The sequence below is a fragment of the Dendrobates tinctorius genome, unplaced genomic scaffold (assembly GCF_039654945.1).
Source record: "Dendrobates tinctorius isolate UK_male_01 unplaced genomic scaffold, ASM3965494v1 ptg000019l, whole genome shotgun sequence".
NCBI lineage: Eukaryota > Metazoa > Chordata > Amphibia > Anura > Dendrobatidae > Dendrobates > Dendrobates tinctorius.
In genome coordinates, this window is record NW_027361687.1 from 33,920,460 (window position 1) to 33,936,709 (window position 16,250).

Here is a 16,250-nt window from a genome sequence, read left to right on the forward strand (position 1 = left end):
TTTTGTTGCGTCAAGACGTAAATAAAACCCAGAGCCCTAGTAGCACACCGCGCATGCCGGGAGCCACACAGATCCAAGGGGACGGACATACCCTCCGCCGGACACCGCTCCACCTGCCCGCTCACAGACATGCAATCCACCCTAGACCACCGTGGCGCTTCCAGGAACACCGCACCGGCCGAGGCAGGGGACGCTGCTACCTGAACCGACCAGCCGGGCCTAGGATCCTTCGACTCCTCACAGGTATCTATAGGAACAGGGTCCTCATCAGGGACAGGAAACCAACTGATGCATGGGAGAGGTGAAGCCCTTTTGTATCTGTAGGTTTCCTGTCCCTGAAGGGCGGATCCCCGCTCTCGTGGTGCTGTCATGGGAGACCGAATAAAAATGAACTACAGATGAAATATAACTGCAACAACAAAAAACTTTATTTACCAATAATAAAACAAATAAAGATCGGTTTGACTATCATAAACCAAGCAGAGTGCCCTTGGTGCCGGATGAGTTCATGTTTAGGAGTAACCCAACTTATGAGGCGCACAGCTCAAAAATGAGAGTGAAGTGTAACCAAAGGAGGGGGCTCCAGATTCGTCCTCCATAAAAGGATAAAAATGTCAACTCCTGCGGGCGGATCACGACACCAGAACGCCAGCAGAGCTTGGTTTGCTGCCAGGTCCATCACCATTCTCTTTGGGTGGTTGCTTCTGGTTTTCTTCACCCATGAGGCGGATGTTATGCTTCTCCCGGTACTCGTTGAGCTCACGGCCCTTGGTCTGCAGCTGTGAGCTCAGCGTCTCAATAATCTTATTGATCTGAAACAAAATTGATTACAAATGCTGATGTAATGATCTGCAGAAAAGGACAACCAGGTGCTGTAGGAAACACAGAGCTTGGACATGTAACTTCTCATGCATGATCCTCACCTGATCCTTATTATTCTGCAGAGCGGGGAGGACTTCCTTCACTGTGCGCTCCACCAACACCCCCCCGACCATCCGATAACACTTTCTGTCCTGATCCACATCCTTCAGCGTGTCAATCACCAGTCTACAGACAAAGACAATAAGGGGTTAGATTAGTGGATCAGCAGTGACATCACTGAGAATGCCTCCTATCCATCACTAGAGATCAACAGTGATATCACTGAGAATACCTCCTATCCATCACTTGAGATCAGAGATGACATCACTGAGAATGCCTCCTATCCATCACTAGAGATCAGCGGTGACATCACTGAGAATGCCTCCTATCCATCTCTTGAGATCAGAGGTGACATCACTGAGAATGCCTCCTATCCATCACCAGAGATCAGCAGTGACATCACTGAGAATGCCACCTATCCATCACTAGAGATCAACGGTGACATCACTGAGAATGCCGCCTATCCATCACTAGAGATCAGAGGTGATATCACTGAGAATGCCGCCTATCCATCACTAGAGATCAGCAGTGACATCACTGAGAATGCCTCCTATCCATCACTAGAGATCAACGGTGACATCACTGAGAATGCCGCCTATCCATCACTAGAGATCAGAGGTGATATCACTGAGAATGCCGCCTATCCATCACTAGAGATCAGCGGTGACATCACTGAGAATGCCTCCTATCCATCACTAGAGATCAGCAGTGACATCACTGAGAATGCCTCCTATCCATCACTAGAGATCAGTGGTGACATCACTGAGAATGATGCCTATCCATCACTAGAGATCAGAGGTGACTGTTGTGAGTTCATTTTCCCCTTCACCGTCGATGTGTGATGAACTCCCTCTTCTGGTGAAGGAAGGTAGTGAGGCTGATTACCAAACACCTGATCTGGTAGATGATGACTGGGTAACCGGAAATTCTGACTGGATATAAGGCAGCCGACGCCCTTCTGAGTCGCTGGTGATTTCTCTGCTGGATTCTTGGAGACCGGTCTGATTCCTGCTTCCCAAAGATAAGTTTTTGCTCTGCTATTGAACTTATTAGTTTTGTTTACCTTGTTTTTTGGAGTTCAGCCATCCCCGGTCGGGGGTGTGCTGAGTTCCATTTTTGTCTCTGATCAGTTTGTCTCTTTGCTCGGTCTTCAGAATTTACCTGAGTGCTGATATAGTCTTTTTGAAGTCCTAGCGACTTCAGGGCCTGTTTTTCCTATCAGACGGTTGAGACATTTTTTGGTAGGGTTTTTTGCGGATTGCAGACAGCAGCTTTTCTATCCTGTCCTTTTTAGTTAGCTTGGGCCCCATCGTTTGCTCAACCCATCTTTCTATCTGTGTTAGTGTTTTCATCTTGCTTCACCGTCATTATATGTTGGGGGCTGTGTATTGCTTTGGGGTCTGCTCTGGGGCAGTTTAGATTTCCCCTTTCTTTCTTTAGGCCTATTTAGTTCTCCGGCTGTGATCGAGGGGTCTAGGGCATCGTAGGAACCCCCCACGGCTACTGTTAGTTGTTGTGGATAGGATCAGGGGTCTGCAATCCGATAGCTACCAACCTCTCCGGTTTTTTGGACTTAGCTTGTATTTTTGTTTTTTTCCCTCCTTCGGTGACTCATTCATAACAGGTGACATTACTGAGAATGCCACCTATCCATCATTACAATAAGGATCAGCACTGTATGCCACATTCTTTGTAGATAAACCACGACTCCCAACTTGAGTGGACAATTGTCGTACAAAAAGTTGCTGATCTCCCCACTACTGAGGTAAACAGCAAGAAATTATACTGACGTGTGTTCATTTAACTCCATCTCGAGCTCCGCAGCTTTGGATGCTAATCCTCTCTGTTCTTGCCTGAGGCGATTAAACCCAGCGACGACCTGAAGGGGCAGAAACAAAAGAAATTACCAACATAGTATAAATACTCCCATAATTTTTGATTACAGCAGTGACATCACCGCTCCCCACATATAATGATAGATTACAGCAGTGACATCACCGCTCCCCACATATAATGATATATTACAGCAGTGACATCACCGCTCCCCACATATAATGATATATTACAGCAGTGACATCACCGCTCCCCACATATAATGATATATTACAGCAGTGACATCACCGCTCCCCACATATAATGATATATTACAGCAGTGACATCACCGCTCCCCACATATAATGATATATTACAGCAGTGACATCACCGCTCCCCACATATAATGATATATTACAGCAGTGACATCACCGCTCCCCACATATAATGATATATTACAGCAGTGACATCACCGCTCCCCACATATAATGATATATTACAGCAGTGACATCACCGCTCCCCACATATAATGATATATTACAGCAGTGACATCACCGCTCCCCACATATAATGATATATTACAGCAGTGACATCACCGCTCCCCACATATAATGATATATTACAGCAGTGACATCACCGCTCCCCACATATAATGATATATTACAGCAGTGACATCACCGCTCCCCACATATAATGATATATTACAGCAGTGACATCACCGCTCCCCACATAATGATATATTACAGCAGTGACATCACCGCTCCCCACATAATGATATATTACAGCAGTGACATCACCGCTCCCCACATAATGATATATTACAGGAGTGACATCACCGCTCTCACATATAATGATATATTACAGCAGTGACATCACCGCTCCTCACATATAATGATATATTACAGCAGTGACATCACCGCTCCTCACATATAATGATATATTACAGCAGTGACATCACCGCTCCTCACATATAATGATATATTACAGCAGTGACATCACCGCTCCTCACATATAATGATATATTACAGCAGTGACATCACCGCTCCTCACATATAATGATATATTACAGAAGTGACATCACCGCTCCTCACATATAATGATATATTACAGCAGTGACAACACCGCTCCTCTCATATAATGATATATTACAGCAGTGACATCACCGCTCCTCACATATAATGATACATTACAGCAGTGACATCACCGCTCCTCACATATAATGATATATTACAGAAGTGAAATCACCGCTCCTCACATATAATGATATATTACAGCAGTGACATCACCGCTCCTCACATATAATGATATATTACAGAAGTGACATCACCGCTCCTCACATATAATGATATATTACAGAAGTGACATCACCGCTCCTCACATATAATGATATATTACAGCAGTGACAACACCGCTCCTCTCATATAATGATATATTACAGCAGTGACATCACCGCTCCTCACATATAATGATATATTACAGCAGTGACATCACCGCTCCTCACATATAATGATATATTACAGCAGTGACATCACCGCTCCTCACATATAATGATATATTACAGCAGTGACATCACCGCTCCTCACATATAATGATATATTACAGCAGTGACATCACCGCTCCTCACATATAATGATATATTACAGCAGTGACATCACCTCTCCTCACATATAATGATATATTACAGCAGTGACATCACCGCTCCTCACATATAATGATATATTACAGCAGTGACATCACCGCTCCTCACATATAATGATATATTACAGAAGTGACATCACCGCTCCTCACATAAATAATCTTTATTTTTATATAGCGCTCACATATTTCACAGCGCTTTACAGTTTGCACACATTATCATCACTGTCCCCGATGGGGCTCACAATCTAAATTCCCTATCAATGAGGAAACCCACGCAAACACGGGGAGAACATACAAACTCCTTCACATCACCGCTCCTCACATATAATGATATATTACAGCAGTGACATCACCGCTCCTCACATATAATGATATATTACAGTAGTGACATCACCGCTTCTCACATATAATGATATATTACAGCAGTGACATCACCGCTTCTCACATATAATGATATATTACAGCAGTGACATCACCGCTCCTCACATATAATGATATATTACAGCAGTGACATCACCGCTCCCCACATATAATGATATATTACAGGAGTGACATCACCGCTCTCACATATAATGATATATTACAGCAGTAACATCACAGCTCCTCACATATAATGATATATTACAGCAGTGACATCACCGCTCCTCACATATAATGATATATTACAGCAGTGACATCACCGCTCCTCACATATAATGATATATTACACCAGTGACATCACCGCTCCTCACATATAATGATATATTACAGCAGTGACATCACCGCTCCCCACATATAATATTACAGCAGTGACATCACCGCTCCTCACATATAATGATATATTACAGCAGTGACATCACCGCTCCTCACATATAATGATATATTACAGCAGTGACATCACCGCTCCTCACATATAATGATATATTACAGCAGTGACATCACCGCTCCTCACATATAATGATATATTACAGCAGTGACATCACCGCTCCTCACATATAATGATATATTACAGCAGTGACATCACCGCTCCTCACATATAATGATATATTACAGCAGTGACATCACCGCTCCTCACATATAATGATATATTACAGCAGTGACATCACTGCTCCTCACATATAATGATATATTACAGCAGTGACATCACCGCTCCTCACATATAATGATATATTAGAGCAGTGACATCACCGCTCCTCACATATAATGATATATTACAGCAGTGACATCACCTCTCCTCACATATAATGATATATTACAGCAGTGACATCACCGCTCCTCACATATAATGATATATTACAGCAGTGACATCACCTCTCCTCACATATAATGATATATTACAGCAGTGACATCACCGCTCCTCACATATAATGATATATTACAGCAGTGACATCACCGCTCCTCACATATAATGATATATTACAGAAGTGACATCACCGCTCCTCACATATAATGATATATTACAGCAGTGACATCACCGCTCCTCACATATAATGATATATTACAGAAGTGACATCACCGCTCCTCACATAAATAATCTTTATTTTTATATAGCGCTCACATATTTCACAGCGCTTTACAGTTTGCACACATTATCATCACTGTCCCCGATGGGGCTCACAATCTAAATTCCCTATCAATGAGGAAACCCACGCAAACACGGGGAGAACATACAAACTCCTTCACATCACCGCTCCTCACATATAATGATATATTACAGCAGTGACATCACCGCTCCTCACATATAATGATATATTACAGTAGTGACATCACCGCTTCTCACATATAATGATATATTACAGCAGTGACATCACCGCTTCTCACATATAATGATATATTACAGCAGTGACATCACCGCTCCTCACATATAATGATATATTACAGCAGTGACATCACCGCTCCCCACATATAATGATATATTACAGGAGTGACATCACCGCTCTCACATATAATGATATATTACAGCAGTAACATCACAGCTCCTCACATATAATGATATATTACAGCAGTGACATCACCGCTCCTCACATATAATGATATATTACAGCAGTGACATCACCGCTCCTCACATATAATGATATATTACACCAGTGACATCACCGCTCCTCACATATAATGATATATTACAGCAGTGACATCACCGCTCCCCACATATAATATTACAGCAGTGACATCACCGCTCCTCACATATAATGATATATTACAGCAGTGACATCACCGCTCCTCACATATAATGATATATTACAGCAGTGACATCACCGCTCCTCACATATAATGATATATTACAGCAGTGACATCACCGCTCCTCACATATAATGATATATTACAGCAGTGACATCACCGCTCCTCACATATAATGATATATTACAGCAGTGACATCACCGCTCCTCACATATAATGATATATTACAGCAGTGACATCACTGCTCCTCACATATAATGATATATTACAGCAGTGACATCACCGCTCCTCACATATAATGATATATTAGAGCAGTGACATCACCGCTCCTCACATATAATGATATATTACAGCAGTGACATCACCTCTCCTCACATATAATGATATATTACAGCAGTGACATCACCGCTCCTCACATATAATGATATATTACAGCAGTGACATCACCTCTCCTCACATATAATGATATATTACAGCAGTGACATCACCGCTCCTCACATATAATGATATATTACAGCAGTGACATCACCGCTCCTCACATATAATGATATATTACAGAAGTGACATCACCGCTCCTCACATATAATGATATATTACAGCAGTGACATCACCGCTCCTCACATATAATGATATATTACAGAAGTGACATCACCGCTCCTCACATAAATAATCTTTATTTTTATATAGCGCTCACATATTTCACAGCGCTTTACAGTTTGCACACATTATCATCACTGTCCCCGATGGGGCTCACAATCTAAATTCCCTATCAATGAGGAAACCCACGCAAACACGGGGAGAACATACAAACTCCTTCACATCACCGCTCCTCACATATAATGATATATTACAGCAGTGACATCACCGCTCCTCACATATAATGATATATTACAGTAGTGACATCACCGCTTCTCACATATAATGATATATTACAGCAGTGACATCACCGCTTCTCACATATAATGATATATTACAGCTGTGACATCACCGCTCCTCACATATAATGATATATTACAGCAGTGACATCACCGCTCCCCACATATAATGATATATTACAGCAGTGACGTCACCGCTCCTCACATATAATGATATATTACAGCAGTGACATCACCGCTTCTCACATATAATGATATATTACAGCAGTGACATCACGCTCCTCACATATAATGATATATTACAGCAGTGACATCACCGCTCCTCACATATAATGATATATTACAGAAGTGACATCACCGCTCCTCACATATAATGATATATTACAGAAGTGACATCACCGCTCCTCACATAAATAATCTTTATTTTTATATAGCGCTCACATATTTCACAGCGCTTTACAGTTTGCACACATTATCATCACTGTCCCCGATGGGGCTCACAATCTAAATTCCCTATCAATGAGGAAACCCACGCAAACACGGGGAGAACATACAAACTCCTTCACATCACCGCTCCTCACATTTGATATAGTTCAGCAGTGACGTCACCATTGCAGCTATATATGCCGGTTACCTGCTCCGCCGCTATCTGCTTGGCCGCCGCTGACGCCATCTTTATTCGCTGTTCTCACGAATAGGATCAGTTCTGTTTCAAGAACCGGAAATGTTAGGTCACCTGACTTCCGGCTGCGCTGCTCTCCATACTGAGCGCCGGATGTCTGGCTGCGGGCGGCTTCTGGGGCGCTGTGTATGCGTCATCCCCGGGCTCTGGTGAGTGACGTCACGTCATTCGGGTTTGGGGCCCTAAAATGCGAGAAAGCTGTGCTCAGTTCAATTAGTGTACATGTAATAGCAGTGTGTAGGTTTTTTGGCTGGGAATTGTAGATGACCAGAATCTATAATAGAAGCGTTAGTGATATATTATTACAGTGAGAGGTGGAGTTTATAGGTAGCTGACAACTTCCCATAAGAGGCTGACTACTGCCAACAAGTGGCTGACAGCTTTTCATTACTGGCAGAGAACCGCCCATGAGAATCTTGCAACTTCCCATTAAAAGATGACAACCTCCCATAAAACTTTCCAAATTTTCAGTGATTTTTCTCGTCTGCTGATTTTCTAGCAGGGCTGCCTGTAGGTAGGGTTGATACCTTGGGGTTTCTGCTGACCACTGTTTTTCCTGTGAAGGGTCAGGAAGATGTCATCCTCGGAGGCCGGGCAGAAACCGCTGATAGCTGTCTGTCAGATGACGTCCACATCAGATAAGGAGAAGAATTTCTCCACGTGTTCGCAGCTCGTCCAGGAGGCCTCGGCCCGCCGCGCCTGCATGGTTTTCCTGCCTGAGGCCAGTGATTACATTGGTGGCAACACTGAGGAGACCCTCAACCTGGCGGAGACCCTGCAGGGGGACCTCATACAGCGCTACAGTGGCCTGGCAAGGTGAGGAGGGTGCTTGCAGGCGAGAGTCACTCTGATGATGAACTTCCCTTAGTGTTGGTACTACAGCACAGCACAATACTGGTGCAGTGGGGTTTCATGGGGGCACATTGGGGTGTACTGCGACCGAGGAGACCGCGACAACCAATATGAAGGAAATACAACCTTGTTTGATGTGTTGCTCATTTGTCACAGTGCGTCCCCATATGCCCCTATGTGACCCCAGTGTCCGCCCCGTGCACCTGTATTGTGCTGCGCTGTAGCAGTGGCATAGAGCAAACTCTGGACACACAACAGGTGTCACCGCCTAAGACACTGTGTAACTCCCCCATCAATAAGGGACGCTTTACAGGTCATGGTCTACATTTACAGTCAAACCACAATCATACAGCTGCTCCAGTTATACCCAAAGCTACATTTGCTGTTCTTTTTTTATCTGATTTAAGTGCATCTTTCACTGTGACTGGAGTAGAGAACAGCAGTGGGTGTAGTGTGACTGATGTGTTGCTGTTTACCTCCGATCTCAGGGATTGCAGCGTCTGGTTATCTCTAGGAGGATTTCACGAGAAAGGAAGTGACTGGGACAAGAATAGGAGGATCTTCAACTCCCATGTGATCCTGGATGCTGCAGGTAGGAGCTGCAGTCACTCCCAGAGCTGCGTGTACAGTGCTGTAAAAGAGAAGATACAGCCCTGAATGTGTTTGGAGTAGATGCTGTTCTGTCACAGATTGTTTGTGTTGTGACCAGGGCACATTGTATCCGTCTACCGTAAAGCACACCTGTTTGACGTGGAGCTGCAGAGCGGCATCACCCTACGGGAGAGCGGATTCACCGTTCCAGGGGGAGAGATCGTGCCACCTGTCAGCACCCCAGGTGGAAAGGTAAGGAGGAGGAAGCTGGAGCAAGATAAAGTCATGCAGTCCCAGCTTGGTCTGATCACTGCACTGTGCCGTAGGTCGGGCTGGCTGTTTGCTATGATCTGCGGTTCCCAGAGATGTCTTTGGTGTTGTCTCGGGAAGGAGCGGAGATTCTCACCTACCCCTCGGCCTTCACCGTTGCCACCGGGCTGGCTCACTGGGAGGTGCGTCTTTGAGTGCTGAGATACTGCTGATTAGGTACAGTGTGATACTCATCCCGTCCTCTGCCCTGCAGGTGTTACTGCGAGCTCGCGCCATAGAGAACCAGTGCTATGTGGTGGCAGCGGCACAAACTGGGGTGCACAATACGCGCAGGACGTCGTACGGCCACGCCATGGTTGTAGATCCGTGGGGGGTAGTAGTAGCGCAGTGCGCTGATGGAACAGGCGTGTGCTATGCAGAGATCGATCTGCCATATCTTCAGCGGGTGCGGAGGGAGATGCCTGTACAGGATCATCGCCGCCCTGACCTATACGGCGGTATCACCAGGAAGACATCAAGCTGAAAATCAAAATAACTGACATTGGAGGACACAATAATCATGTAAACACGCACACAATGTGATGTAATCTGCGCACTGAACAGAAATAAATGAAGGTCGTGATTTATAAATGGTTTCCTGCTCATCCATTATAACACGTTGGACAGAAATATTCCCAATAGTTATTTATCAGGAGCAGGTACATAGTGCCATATTCACCCCATGCATTGAAGACGGAGCAATCACATGGGCCTAGTCAATGCAGTCAGAAGATGAGGCCCACTACAGAATAACCAGCATGTATAATACTACCCCTATATACTAGAATATAACTAGTATGGTTATGGTCTATGCACAAGAATATAACTACTATAATACTGCCCCTATGTACAAGATTATAACTACTATAGTACTGATCCTATGTACAAGAATATAACTACTATAATACTGCTCCCTATGTAGAAGAATCTAATTACTATAATACTGCCCCTATGTACAAGAATATAGCTACTATAATACTGCCCCCTATGTACAGAAATATAACTACTATAGTACTGATCCTATGTAAAAGAATATAACTGCTTTAATACTGCCCTCTACGTACAAGAAAATGACTACTATAATATTGCCCCTATGTACAAGAATATAACTACTATAATACTGCTCTTATATACAAGAATATAACTACTATAATAATGAATCCAATGTACAAGACTATAACTGCTATAATACTTCCCCCTATGTACAGGAAAATGACTACTATAATACTGCCCCTTTGTACGAGAATATAAATACTACTAGATGGTGGCCCGATTCTATCGCATCGGGTATTCTAGAGTCTCTGTTAAAATAAAAAATAGTTATATACTCACCTTCCGACGGCCCCTGGACTCTTTCTCTCCTCTCCATGTTCCCGGCATCTTCCGGTCCCAGTAATGCTTTGCGTGAAACACCGCTGATGACGTCGCGCTCACGTGAGAGTGTCCGGGGGCCGTTGGAAGGTGAGTATATAACTTTTTTATTTTAACATAGACTCTAGAATACCCGATGCGATAGAATCGGGCCACCATCTAGTGTATTATACTCCTGTTACACCCGGAGCTGCTGTCACTGTTCTGCTGTTACCTAATGTATTGTACTCCAGTTACAGCCAGAGCTGCAGTCACTGTTCTGCTGTTACCTAATGTATTGTACTCCAGTTACACCCAGAGCTGCTGTCACTGTTCTGTTGTTATCTAATGTATTGTACTCCAGTTACACCCAGAGTTGCAGTCACCGGTCTGCTCTTACCTAATGTATTATACTCCTGTTACAGCCAGAGCTGAAGTCACTGTTCAGATCTTACCTAATGTATTATACTTAAGTTACACCCAGAGCTGCAGTCACTGTTCTGCTCTTACCTAATGTAGTGTACTCCAGTTACACCCAGATCTGCAGTCACTATTCTGCTGTTATCTAATGTATTGTACTCCAGTTACTGCCAGAGCTGCAGTCACTGTTCTTTTACCTAATGTATTGTAGTCCGGTTACACCCAGAGCTGCAGTCACCGTTCTGCTCTTACCTAATGTATTATACTCCTGTTACAGCCAGAGCTGCAGTCACTGGTCAGATCTTACCTAATGTATTGTACTCCAATTACACCCAGAGCTGTAGTCACTTTTCTGCTGTTACCTAATGTATTGTTCTCCAGTTACACCCAGAGCTGTAATCACTTTTCTGCTGTTACCTAATGTACTCCAGAATTTGTACAGGACTGTGCCTTTGTAAAGAGCGACGGAGCAGTGATGCCTTTAACGGTAATGTGCCTGTACAATAAGCAATGCAGCCGTGTTGCAGCGACGACTAAGCAACTGTCGCAGATTACAGACAGACGGAATTAGACAATTATATAGTCCCCTATGTACAAGAATATAACTACTATAATACTGCTCTTATGTACGTCAATATAAGTACTATAATACCCTTTGTACAAGAATATAAGACTATAATACTTCCCTCATGTAGAAAAATACAACCACAATACTGCTGCTCCAATGTAAAAAAAATATTACTATATTACTACTTGTATATACAAGAAAATAACTACTATAATACTGACCCTAAGAATAAGACTATAACTACTATAATACTGCTCCTATGTACAAGAATATAGCTACTATAATACTGCTCTCCATGTAGAAGAATACAACTACTATAATACTGCCCCCTATGTACAAGAATATAACTACTATAATACTACCCCTATGTACAAGAATGTAACTACTATAATACCGCTCCTATGTACAAGAATATAACTACTATAATACTGCCCCTATGTACAAGAATATAACTACTATAATACTGCTCCTATGTACAAGAATATAACTGCTATAATACTGCTCCTATGTACAAGAATATAACTACTATAATACCGCTCCATTTGTACAAGAATATAACTACTATAATACTGCCCCTATGTACAAGAATATAACTACTATAATACTGCTCCTATGTACAAGAATATAACTACTATAATACTGCCCCTATGTACAGGAATATAACTGCTATAATACTGCTCCTATGTACAAGAATATAACTGCTATAATATTGCCCCTTATGTACAAGAATGTAACTACTATAATATTGCCCCTTATGTACAAGATTACTACTATAATACTGCCCCCTATGTACAAGATTACTACTATAATACTGCCCCCTATGTACAAGAATATAACTACTATAATACTGCTCCCTATGTACAAGAATATAACTACTATAATACTGCCCCTATGTACAGGAATATAACTGCTATAATACTGCTCCTATGTACAAGAATATAACTGCTATAATATTGCCCCAGGTACAAGAATATAAATAGTATAATACTGTCCCCATGTACAAGAATATAACTACTATAATGCTGCCCCTATGTACAAGAATATAGCTTCTATAATACTGCCCCCTATGTACAATAATATAGCTTCTATAATACTGCCCCCTATGTACAAGAATATAACTACTATAATACTGCCCCTATGTTCAAGAATATAACTACTATAATACTGCCCTCTATGCAGGGTCGAACTGGGGTGTCTGGGGCCCACCAGGGGAATGGACTCTATATGCAAATATCTGTCAGTCGTTTATCCTGATTATAGTGGAGCATCGGCTGTAAAACACAGGCGGCTCCTGCACATCTACTGTGCGCCCCCATAACTGGGATGTATAATTACGGTAGTTTACATTAATGGGGAGCTTTGGTTAAAACAAGTTATCACCGATCCATGGGCTCCACAGGATAGGTGATTGCTTAGGTCCGACCATTAGAAACTGCACAGATCGGAAGAATGAGGAAGTTTTATTGTTGATAGGACACTTATCCCCATTTTAAAATGAAGTGGCAGGTGGGATATCTGACCACAGCTCCATTCATTCTCTTTGGGGCTTCTAGAAAAAAACAAGTGCAGCCACTGAGGGAATTAATGGATTAATGGTCAATTTGTACAGTACATGCCACTCCAGTCTAATGGGGATAAAAAGTTCCACAGTTTGCTGAATAGGTCCCAGCAGTCAGACACCAACAATCAATACGTTATCACTTATCTTGTGGATAGGTGATTAAACTGTGTTACCAAGGTTTTGTCCCTCAGACAATTTTGAGTGTTCCTGATAGTTTTCATGCTGATTTCAGAAATGACTTCAGATTTTTCCTATCACGTAAGGTTTTTGAGAAAGGATATGAAACATTATAACAGAATATTATAACAGTATATTCAGAATTTTCCACTGAAATAACAAATTGCTGATCTACACATACAGTTGTGGCCAAAAGTATTGACACCCCTGCATTTCTGTCAGATAATACTCAGTTTCTTCCTCAAAATTATTGCAAGCACAAATTCTTTGTTATTATTATCTTCATTTAATTTGTCTTAAATGAAAAAACACAAAAAGAATTGTCCTAAAGCCAAATTGGATATAATTCCACACCAAACATAAAAAAGAGGGTGCACAAAAGTATTGGCAGTGTTTGAAAAATCATGTGATGCTTCTCTAATTTGTGTAATTAACAGCACCTGTAACTTACCTGTGGCACCTAACAGGTGTTGGCAATAACTAAATCACACTTGCAGCCAGTTGACATGGATTAAAGTTGACTCAACCTCTGTCCTGTGTCCTTGTGTGTACCACATTGAGCATGGAGAAAAGAAAGAAGACCAAAGAACTGTCTGAGGACTTGAGAAACCAAATTGTGAGGAAGCATGAGCAATCTCAAGGCTACAAGTCCATCTCCAAAGACCTGAATGTTCCTGTGTCTACCGTACGCAGTATCATCAAGAAGTTTAAAGCCCATGGCACTGTAGCTAACCTCCCTAGATGTGGACGGTAAAGAAAAATTGACAAGAGATTTCAACGCAAGATTGTGCAGATGTTGGATAAAGAACCTCGACTAACATCCAAACAAGTTCAAGCTGCTCTGCAGTCCGAGGGTACAACAGTGTCAACCCGTACTATCCGTCGGCGTCTGAATGAAAAGGGGCTGTATGGTAGGAGATCCAGGAAGACCCCACTTCTTACCCCGAGACATAAAAAAAGCCAGGCTGGAGTTTGCCAAAACTTACATGAAAAAGCCTAAAACGTTTTGGAAGAATGTTCTCTGGCCAGATGAGACAAAAGTAGAGCTTTTTGGGCAAAGGCATCAACATACAAGAGTTTACAGGAGAAAAAAAAGAGGCATTCAAAGAAAAAAAACACGGTCCCTACAGTCAAACATGGCGGAGGTTCCCTGATGTTTTGGGGTTGCTTTGCTGCCTCTGGCACTGGACTGCTTGACCTCGTGCATGGCATTATGAAGTCTGAAGACTACCAACAAATTTTGCAGCATAATGTAGGGCCCATTGTGAGAAAGCTGGGTCTCCCTCAGAGGTCATGGGTCTTCCAGCAGGACAATGACCCAAAACACACTTCAAAAAGCACTAGAAAATGGTTTGAGAGAAAGCAATGGAGACTTCTAAGGTGGCCAGCAATGAGTCCAGACCTGAATCCCATAGAACACCTGTGGAGAGATCTAAAAATGGCAGTTTGGAGAAGGCACCCTTCTAATATCAGGGACCTGGAGCAGTTTGCCAAAGAAGAATGGTCTAAAATTCCAGCAGAGCATTGTAAGAAACTCATTGATGGTTACCGGAAGCGGTTGGTCGCAGTAATTTTGGCTAAAGGTTGTGCAACCAAGTATTAGGCTGAGGGTGCCAATACTTTTTGTCTGGCCCATTTTTGGAGTTTTATGTGAAATGATCAATGTTTTGCTTTTTGCTTCATTCTCTTTTGTGTTTTTTCATTCAAGACAAATTAAATGAAGATAACAATACCAAAGAATTTGTGATTGCAATCATTTTCAGGAAGAAACTGAGTATTATCTGACAAAATTGCAGGGGTGTCAATACTTTTGGCCACAACTGTATGCAAGCACTTATTATGTGAATTCTGTGCAGGCGCAGTGAATCATTCGGCTGACCGTGTACAGAGCATGCTACATCTCCTGGGCAGGGAAGGAATCAAAAGCCAATACTGACATACTTAGAACATGGCTGAATGGATCACAACCTTCAGTGCCGTTCGCTGTCCCAATGATATGGAGAGAGCAGAGAGATCATGTAACAGATTGCTACTTCTGCCTTACAACTGTAACAGGAAATTCAGCAAAGAACAAGAAATCAATAGAATATCCTAATCTTCCTAAAGCCATAAGACCAGTGCCACATGATGAAAGTCAAAGCTCCCCAAAGTATGGACAATGGAGGACGACGAAGATGAACTAACAATGTCAGTGAAAAATGAAACTGCTGCAGACCCAGACTTTGCGCCTTCTACATCTAATCCACATTTGTTCAGTCAAGCTGATCTGAGTGACCTAGAGATTTGAAATTGTTAAAGAGGCAGGCAGAATTATTGGGATCAAGGCTACAAGAACGG

General features: G+C 42.5%; 2 protein-coding genes across 2 annotated transcripts; one reads left to right on the forward strand and one right to left on the reverse strand.

Annotated features, from left to right (window-relative positions):
• Positions 1-406: 406 nt before the first annotated feature.
• Positions 407-8,176, reverse strand: PFDN2 (prefoldin subunit 2). The gene is made up of 4 exons (XM_073566871.1): positions 8,038-8,176; positions 2,712-2,800; positions 924-1,047; positions 407-812 (listed from the first exon to the last, which is right to left on the reverse strand). Exons 1-4 carry the CDS (start codon positions 8,074-8,076, stop codon positions 633-635), a joined length of 432 nt encoding a protein of 143 aa, XP_073422972.1. The 5' UTR covers positions 8,077-8,176; the 3' UTR covers positions 407-632.
• Positions 8,103-10,428, forward strand: NIT1 (nitrilase 1). Its single transcript, XM_073566870.1, has 6 exons — positions 8,103-8,234; positions 8,650-8,901; positions 9,426-9,529; positions 9,647-9,780; positions 9,855-9,980; positions 10,052-10,428. The coding sequence occupies exons 1-6, from the start codon at positions 8,128-8,130 to the stop codon at positions 10,319-10,321; spliced, it is 993 nt and encodes a 330-aa protein (XP_073422971.1). The 5' UTR covers positions 8,103-8,127; the 3' UTR covers positions 10,322-10,428.
• The last annotated feature ends 5,822 nt before the right edge of the window (positions 10,429-16,250 follow it).